The 10,189-nt window shown below is 31.6% G+C and overlaps 1 protein-coding gene across 1 annotated transcript; it reads right to left on the bottom strand.

The window, feature by feature from the left end:
- Positions 1-247: 247 nt before the first annotated feature.
- LOC134265507 (steroid 17-alpha-hydroxylase/17,20 lyase-like) lies at positions 248-8,715 on the bottom strand. Its single transcript, XM_062747726.1, has 6 exons — positions 7,851-8,715; positions 5,385-5,471; positions 4,419-4,628; positions 3,627-3,796; positions 1,342-1,445; positions 248-1,127 (listed from the first exon to the last, which is right to left on the bottom strand). The coding sequence occupies exons 1-6, from the start codon at positions 8,556-8,558 to the stop codon at positions 889-891; spliced, it is 1,518 nt and encodes a 505-aa protein (XP_062603710.1). The 5' UTR covers positions 8,559-8,715; the 3' UTR covers positions 248-888.
- Between the last annotated feature and the right edge of the window lie 1,474 nt (positions 8,716-10,189).

Raw genomic sequence — 10,189 nt, 5'->3', positions numbered from 1 at the left:
TTCCATTTCTAGTTTTAATTGCAAAATGATGAAAAATTATTTTCTAAAAATACTTTAATACTTAATAAAGACCTTAAGATTCACCCTCAAATAAAGATATATCTTTTATCCTAACCACGAGAATTTATTCTACTAAAAGATTGTTTTATTTTATTTAAAAAAAAAAAGGGAAACTAGAACATTTCCTTCATTCATATGATGGAAATATAAAAAAAAAACCACAAATGTTTCTTATTACAATATTTTTTTATTCAATTATATTCAACAACAATAAATAACATTATATATGGAATGCACGAAATGATGAAAAACGATAACGAAGATGGATGGGAAAAAAAGCTGTTGGCATAATAAATAAATTTCACGAGTGATCGTCTTTGGTTAAAAAACAATGACATGACTCTATATACATAATACAATGTAATTAATATAAGGGTTTTTTAAAAAGGTTTTTAAATAATCAGTGAAAAAAAATATTGCGAATAAATAATATGTCTCTTCGAAACTTAACGTCAAGGAAAAAATATAAAATAATAACACAAGCTTTACAAAAAATACAATGTAGCACAAATAATAAATTAAACATTTGACAACAATAACACAAAACATAAAAAATATCAAAGTTTGGTAATCTATTTATAACATGTACATACATAATAAATATAAATGCTGCCCTTTGTTGTTCAATAACGAAAGAAGGACCCTCCCAAATGACAGGAGGGTCACAAGTTTAAAGATAAATAAGTGTCCATATGGATTTCTGTGGTAAATATGATAGAATCTTGGAAATGTCTGCGAGTTCCTTTCAGTTTGAAAACAATTGGGAATGGGTGTGGCGTTTAATCTTTCACCGGAGATTAAAACAGTACTAAAAATACATCTTGAGGTTCAAGAGCGTTTGATGAGCTTTATTTCGAAAGGTTTCGGTCGGTTGGTCAGCCCAGCGTTTGGTTTCATGTCTGGCAAAGGAGCCCCGTCTGGGACAGTGATTTTATAGTTTTTGATAAGGCTGGCACAGAAAGAGAAAACAGACATTTTGGCAATGTTTGAACCAAGGCACACACGATGTCCAATACCAAAGGGCAGGTAACTGTATCTTTCTCCCGACTGTTTACACAGGAATCGTTCTAGAAAAAAAATAGAATTTAGGTAAATTAATAATTCAATGTAAATCTTATAAACAAACAAGTTGATAACTTTGAAATTGTACTAAAAGAAAAAAAATGATTTAATATTCAGTGTTGGTCAGTAAATTGTTTATTGTAAATAATTATTAATATTTTATAGTATATTGGCAGGGGTCTCGTTGTTGTGGGGCCCTTTGACCAGGTCTTAACTTACCTGGGTTGAAGGTATCTGGGTCCCTCCAGGCGTGTTTGTCGTGATGTATCGCCCAGATATTCATCAGTACCATGGTGTCCGCTGGGATGTAATAACCATTTAGTCTGAAAGATAATTTAAGAGTATTCATTAGCCTTATAGTTAATTATAAACTTGTCCTTGATACATTTCATTAAAATTCCTAAGCGATTCTGAGTCACTTTCCGACATGATAATTTTCGGAACGAACATATTTATAACTGTCTCTTTGTATTCATTGAATCGGAATACCTCATCCATAATAGAAATGTCTTAATTAATCATCTTGCTTCTTTAAAAAAAATGTTTATTGTTATTTTTGCGATTTTTGTCGCTACTTCCCGGAAGGATGCGAACGTCAAAAAATAAATCACAGCATATATGATAGGCATTTGGGGATGCAGTATTTATTTTAAACTTTTCTTTGTTGTTCTTATTTAGCATGTAGGAAAAAACAACGCATCAATTTTTATCAAGCGATGAAGAATTAATCTCTGTTTTTCCGTCATTTGTAAGCGAGCATTTGTGGTAGAGAACAAAAATTTCTGTAAGATTGACAAGGTTGCGAGGAACCAGACAGCAATTTTGACAAATTGTTTAGTTCGATTTTCCTCATTTTCTTTGTTACTTTTGACCATTGAGTAATCCTAAATGAAATTAATTTCTTTGTCGGTACTTTTAGAGTGTAATGTTTGTTGGGAATTTTGCAAAAATCTAAAAACGACAAATTTTGGAAAAGTTTTATTACGTAATGTTGGCGTTTATAATGAAGGAAATAATCAGAAAGTAAGAGTGTTAATAAAGCCAGGAATTTAGTCATTAGACTCTCATGACTCTTAAATTTGGACTTTAATGCTTAGTGCAACGACTAAATATTTTGTTTTGTCAAACGTCATGTGTCAATCTTTTTGCCGAAAAACTGAACGAGGAATTCAGAAAAGTATCCGTTTACCACCTTTTTTACTCGTTCTTTTGAAATATCATCTCAGAAAGTGTCACTCGCATTTCTCACAGCGACACACTAATTTGTAATCGCAGACGCCACTCAAAGCGGTGGAATCTCGCGAATGCTAATTTGTTTGGGTCCGAGGAATGCAGGTAATGAAAAGCATAAATTTCATATATCATAAATTTACATTTGCACATTTATTTTCTTGTATGTGACGGTCTTTGTAGAATTCGTGTCGAAATTAAGTCTTTTGCTAACGTTGCACTTCATTTGAATTTCTTTAAACCACCAACCAAGATTTTTAAATGTTTTCTTAGATTTGTATTTCTTGATACAATTCTCGACATTTTCAATATCAGAAAAAGATAAAAAAAAAAAAAAAAATGTGTCAACAGAAAATTTCAGTCGAATAATATTTTTAATGGCGACTAGTTATTTTTAAAAAGTTATCGAAATTACTGTTATAAACCGAGCTATAATTGTGTAAAAATATTTTCTTTCCCTAATTTTTTTTCCTGAGATCCTCGGCGCTATGAATCATTGGGAATGCATTCAATTTCTCTATTGTATGATTTGTAACATGTTCATCTCCCAAAATAAAAAAAAAATCATCATTACAAACTTGATTGTTATATTTTTTTAAAACGTGTTGAATGTATGTCTAAAATGTCTAAAATTCTAAATTTTAGACAAAAGCTGATTCTTTTCTACCAACTTGTTTTAAATTTTAACTGACCAGTTTATAGAACAGACATCTAAACTACTTCCCTACTTGGACATTTTCCAATCCTCCTAAAATCCTCTTCTAAAATTCTAAATATAGAAATACTCCCTTTGTTCCAATAATCAGATAAACAAACAAATGGTCTGGAAGGAGAAATGAAAAATAATTTTTTATTTACTCCCCCTGTTTAAGATATTAGAAGGTGGCAATTACCTGGGTATTAATAACTTTTTGTGCAAATCACTTTCGTCTGGTCAAATTAGGTACATAGTTCATGGTCAGGTGTCTAGTGATAAAGACGGGGAATATTTGCTTTGAAATTTAAATTCTCTTCCTGCCCTACTGACCATTACACGTTGGGGACAAGCACGTGCGTTCAAGCACTCTTAGTACATCTTTTATCACTTCCGGCAGTCGATTTTTGAATTTTACGTTTTTAATGCTATATTAAACTTTGAATCATTAGTAACACGCTATAAAGTATTTCTTAGTGTGAGGCAAAACCAACTTCATTCTATATTGCTGTGAACTAGTTACAAGACCAAAAATCACTGAGTTTTTAAAACTTGTTTTCAAATTTTTGTATCAGCTTACTCTGTATCTGTTAATGTTCTGTGAGGGAATCCAACCGGAAGTATGCATGCCATGCGCAGTGTCTCCTTTACAGTTGCCTCTAGCAACGGGTATTTCGCCCGATCAAAAGGAGACGGGTCTTCTCCCACTTCTGTATTTTCTTGGATTTCTTCGTAGATTTTTTCCTGCCACTGCAGAAGAAGTTAAAGAAAATTGCTTAGAAATATCCAATGAATGCAAACATTAAAAATTCAAGGATAACAATGAAGAATATTGCTTTACATTCACATTTTGGATTCACGATTATGTTTTATAATTAGCATGGCATCTGCTGAATTTCATGATAATTGAATCTAAATGCCGATATTTGAATTTCCAACAATCAAAGGTTTTACATCTTAGTTTTTATCCGTTAAATAATGTCAAATGCCATTATGGGTCGAATCTTTTACTTATTTATCCTCAAAGAAACTAAGATGTAATATGTCAAGATATCTTTGTACTAAAAGCATGTGTGTTGTCAGCTAATTATCATAAAAAAGCAATTAATAAATAATTATTCTCCCTCATAATTCTATTTTGCAGTATATTTTATAATAATTAAGCTTAAGTAAATTTTCCCCCTGACAACATTTATGATTTAGTTGCATGTATCTTGTATCTTTTAATTGATTTAATGGTTTAGTGTGTTCATCATCATTAAAGGGATTCGGTTAATTAGTACATCATCACCTTCCGCAATGCGTTTGAAGTATTTTCCCGCGTGTTTCAAGGATATTTCAATTCCATCCTTTCCAAGCTTAAATAACTCACCTGTGGATTATGAATCAGATATAACATGAGCCATAAAATAGTCATAGTGGTAGACTCAATGCCCCCGCCGAACAGTTCGTGTACAATATGGCCTATATTTGTGTCCGATAGTAAACGAATTTCTTCCTCGTCTTTTGATTCTATGGCCTCCTGTTGCAATTTCAACATTATGTCAACTAAATCTCTATCCTTTTCTTCTGTGCGTGTTTCCTAAAAATAGAACAAAAATGTAATGACGTCATTATTTCTATTTATATAAGGTCAATGATACAATTTCAAAGAAGCTCAATTTGGTCCTTAGCCTTAAGGAATATGATAATTAATATTCCTGCCTATTACAGAGTGTATTATTCGAATCTTCAGTTTATTTGATATATCCCTTTCTAAGCTATAAAGATTTTTAATAGGATAAATTTCCGCCAGATTCTTTTCTAAATGGCAAGAAATTATGTAGCATAACATTTCAAAGTTAATAAAACAGATGATTTTGTGGATAAAACATGTTCAGCGTCTGTGAAATGCCTACTATTACATCTGCGTTATTGGAAAGAATAATAAAATTTGTTCACATTATAGTACACAAAGGTAAGATAAAAAGTATATCTGATTTTCCCGAAGGTCTTTCAAAATTGTTGACCTTTAATTATGTTATCAAAAATCTAATATGTTTTACTTAATAAGGTTATTCCTCTTTATATCCTTGAACTTAATCAATAGCCCCAACTAGAAATATTACCAAAATTAATGAAAAAATAGTTACCGTAAAGAAAAAAGTAGTAAACAGAAAGAAAAAAGTTAACAAAAAGAAAAACTGTTTCAAAAATAGTTACCCAAATCACTAAAAAGTTTTGATAAAAGTATTTCAAAATAATACATCAAGATCAAAATGAAAGATATATTTGTGAATATAATCCTATTTTTGTTATATATTAATTTTATTAATGAAGAAAATGAAGTTTTTCGTACTTTATGTTCTTGGATCACTTGGTTTATCCAAATGTCTTTCTTCTCCAGACTTGTTAAAAATCTCCGCCAACTGGGAATTGGAAAATGCTGAAAAAAAAATATAAATAGATTTATTCAAATTTCTTATTTAATAATTATTTTGTAACGACTGGAAACTTCGATGTAAAAAATTTAATTTCATTTTTTTTTCTTGATTGTCTGTTAATCATTTGATAACAAAAGTTTCCAAACATCAGACAAATTATTATGGTCTAAGATGCAAAATTGTAATAAAAGGTGATAACAACAATACAAAACGTTTCAAGGAATTTTTATTCAAGTGGACAACAAGACAATATCCATGACCTTGATCCTCTTATAAATGATAAGACTTCTCAATCCCCCGCCTCTCCCCAGATACCATCACTTAAAGGTTACACATAGTTATGAGGTGGAAGTTTAATAGGGCACCAGGTTTAGTAAGATTTTTATTTGCCTCTTTGGTAAACAAACACCTTTACAAAGGATATCGTCCTCTACTGACCCAGTATATTGAAGAGGGACATTTGTTTTGGCGCTAAATTGTCATCAAGGATGGACTTTAACCTGCCCCGCGTCTAGGATCAACTATGCCGAGTATGTTAACTTTGTGGTGTGTTTAGTCCCATATTTATTGTATACATCTGTATATGTATGTATATATGCGAAATAATTTTGAAAAAAGTAGATCGAATTCTTAAGTTAGTTTAAAAGGTCGTCAGGTAAAAGTTCTATCTTCTTAAAGATGTTCGACATCTTTTAAACTCGTCTATAAACTGTAAATATACCATTTGCAATTTCAGAATTTTTATCTACCTGGTATATTTATACAGGAAAACTTTGTTCCTAACCCTTCAAAAGATTAGGTATATTGAAGACATATAAATGTCTATGCCTGGCTATAAGTTACAAAGAATATGTCAGGCGGCGAATTTGACAGCTAGGTCTGTTTAGCTTGACCTCGATATTCAACTTCATAAATCCTAGACGCATATCTCTTTTTACACATGTTTATTTATCTAATTATATGTATTACATTTGTAATATTTATAGAACTAGCTAAAGTGTTTGGTAAGAGTTCCCCAATGATCAAGAGGCATTACTTGTTAAGGTGGGGAACACGACCTTGGTCACATGATGTAATTTTTCGATATATCACACAAAGTAAAAAAATTTGAACTATTCCTTCTCCTTAAAAAGTTTGCGATACGACAATCCCTTCCGATTGTTTCATAATGATGATCTTCCGGCGATTTAAATTTACTATTAAACGCATGAAGAAAGATATGCAAAGAACGCGACAATGTAGAGCAAAAAAGTCCGGCTTTTTGCAATTCGACACAGGGAAAATAATCATGACTTATTCAGCAAACTGCTCCAATAACATGAAAATTTGATAAAAATTTTATTTTTTAAATCAACTTTTCGATAGGGATACCCCTAAAATTTTCCCATCAAAGCAAATATCTAGAAGAAGGATAGGTCCTCTTTCACCATAAAGATAAGATTTACAATGATTCAATCTAACGGGAGAACATTCGATGACCGTGCAATGTTTCTTTAAAAATAAACATGATGGATTTAAGGGTGTGATTTTAAGTGACGTTACTAAAAATGCATCTCGTTTATCTTAAAATCCTTTAAATATTTATGCTTAGTCATCAGCGTTCTAAAATGAATGCAAATTAATTGTTTCAATTAATTTTAATTAGCACATCTGCAGTTCGTCTTTGATTCCTCAATGGGTATAGTGAATACTAAATTACCGGATGAGTATCTATATCTTATTGGTTTATGCCTTCTATTTAAAACAACACGGGGTATCAGATATCCTTCCAAGTAGCAAAAAAGCACAAGGCGTAAAATTTAATGAATGAAAATCCGCCAATAAGTTTACACCAAACGATTTAGCTATTTCATTCATGTTTGGATTTGTGCCAGTACTATTACCGGCTCAATACCTGACAGAGGCAAACACGTAAATGTTATATACACTATGAAGTCCCCCTCTACCCGAAAATTACATCATTAAATAAGATTTTATCATTTTACTCTCAAGTTCTGATTTTTTTTTACTTTTCAATTTTTTCTTCAATACTTGTAATAAAACGATATTGAGATATAATTATTTTATTTGTTATGTCTGCGCAAGTAAAGCATAATACCATTATTATTCTTCGGAATATAAATAAGACCCTGACAGACCTAATTTCAGAAGAATCATAAGTGCAAAATTCTTTAGTCTGGTTAAGCTGGGACGACTCTATAAATGACCGTTTAACCAATTATTTAATGACGATTTAAAATTGAACACTTTCGATCTAAGGCTTACATTTTTAGCCTTTCAATATCAATAACGATCAGCTTTTAATCTTATTTCAGAAAATTATTTTTAGCATATTATTAGAAACAATATTAACTGCGGTGGAAAATAGGTTAATAACATACCTCTAACCATGGGATAACGTCTACAATGTTGAAGCTTTCTATGCTATCCACGATGTCCTGAACTATCCTCAACTGCTCGTGAAATTGTTCGTCAACATCATCAAACCTTCTACTAAGGATACACTGACACAACACGTTGGCTACTACCCGCGCCACCTGGAACTTGGGATCAAACGAGATATTCTCATTAGAAAATGTCTTCATTTTGTCTTCCAAACTTTTTGATTCTCTCATGATAATAAGCTTCAATCTGTCTTTATCAGAGTGAGTTTGCGATGACAAAAAGGAATGAACAATCCGTCTGTGTAGCTTCAGTTCTGGGAGAACATCATTCATCACAATGTCTTTACCTTCTCCTAACAGAACCTCTACTGTCTTCCTTTTTCGCGGTCGTCCGGAGAAAACCTTCCCTTGTCGTACCAGACTTGCTACTGCAGCGTCCATATTGTTGACCACAAGAACATTCTCACGACCCATCTTCATCCAGACTAGATTTCCATACATGTCAGCAAGATTAGTAAGCGCTATATGCAGGTCCTGTCCGATGATTTGAGGCAGGTTTCCGACTAACGGCCAAGCCACGGGACCGGGCGGCAAAAATGACCGAAGTCTCCTGTCCCTCATATAAACAGAAGTCAAATAAAATACAAGTACCATAATACATCCCGTAACAACCCAATCCAAAGATAGCAAGCTTAACAAAAACATATCGACGCCTTGTCAACTCAAGTCAAATTAACAATCAAATTAAACAATCCTCTAACTGTTATGTAATTTGTCGAACGTGGTTTTTTACACGCTTATCGTAAATTGTGCGATGCTAACATTCTGCTTTCAACGTTTTTATTTGCGAGAAAAGTTGACACTTCACAATCTTATAAGGAGTAACAAACCGCGTGGTATACAACTTCATTGATTTCTGATTGGTCGACTAGGTCACATGGCTTTGTTTATAAACAAGACACTCGTCCACGTGGCTTAACGTATCGACAACTGACCTTAGTGTATCAACAAATTGTTCTCCTACCTGAGCAGTGTTTCGACCTTGGACCTCGCATACAGATGATGGATACGACTGCATTCCATAAATTTCTGTAAAAGCGAGAAAGCTGCACATAATAGAAGTCATCTTTATTGTCCCCTGCTTGTCACTGTAGCGATGAAAACTTCGTCTAGCATTGCCTCGCCTGACTTGCTTCATTATACGGAATGTTCTGTTTATGAAATAATATTCTTATTGGAATGTACTTTTTGAGTGATTCAAGTATTATTTTTTAAATAAATCTGTATCGGGAGAAAATCTATCATGAAATTACTTGATTTTTTTAATTACACTTTGGTTGCCGTATAACTTAGTTGGACATTCATAAATTAAAATTGTTTACTTTCACAGAGATAAATGTAAACCAAAGATTTTGGCAGTCTTCCAAGGTCTAAAGAGGTCAGTTTAAATAAAGTATTAAAATTTTCTATGTAAATACAATACTAGGACGTTTAATAATATCGTCTCAGTCCCTCGGATACTTGCAATAAGTTGGCGTACCTTTAACACATTTACTTAGCCTTAAAAGAAGCGTCTCAGCTCTTCAAGCGCATCGATTGGAGGGCGATCATTCATATTTAACTTCACAGCTTTCATGCTATCTTAAACACAACACACAATTTGATTTTTCAATCTGCTAACAAATAGTTTACTGTCACTAAAATACGCATTTATTAAATTTGTTAATGAATATATTTTTTAAGATTGATTGATGATAGAGCCAATTATTTTAAAATTCATGATCGTTACTTTTGACATGGTAGAAAGAGAAACAAATTTCAGTAAATAAAAAATCTTTTTTAATTGCCAAATATATTCTAAAGGTTTTCTTGAAAAAAAAAATGTATCTTTTTTATTTTAAGAGTTATCATATCAAAATATTTTGCATTTAATATATAAAAAATACATGTGTGCAAAGGAGAGTTAGACAATATGCATTATTATGTTGATTAAAGAAATATTACCTAAAACAGAAACAGTGGTAACGTACACCATTAAATAAAATAAAAGTGTACCATAAAATAAAACAATGCTTTTTTGACAGTAATTATATAAAAGAAGAATTTTATATACTGTATAAATGAATCTCCTGAGAGATATAAAAATGATATTAATCTGTCATAGTATACAGAAATGGTTTTTAATAAAACTTAATTAATTTCTTCAATGTATAAACAAATAAACAATGGACTAAATCTATTCATTAAAGAAATGAATTAAAAAGTGATATAAACTATTAACGAACAAATATTTTTTTGTTCTGGAGTGAGATATAAATATTTCATCAAGATTTCAT

Source organism: Saccostrea cucullata, unplaced genomic scaffold (assembly GCF_032062105.1).
Source record: "Saccostrea cucullata isolate Sc308-1 unplaced genomic scaffold, CSIRO_AGI_Scuc_v1 ctg1735, whole genome shotgun sequence".
Classification (NCBI taxonomy): domain Eukaryota; kingdom Metazoa; phylum Mollusca; class Bivalvia; order Ostreida; family Ostreidae; genus Saccostrea; species Saccostrea cuccullata.
The sequence above is the reverse complement of the archived record's forward strand: the minus strand, read 5'-3'. Positions and strand labels throughout refer to the sequence as shown.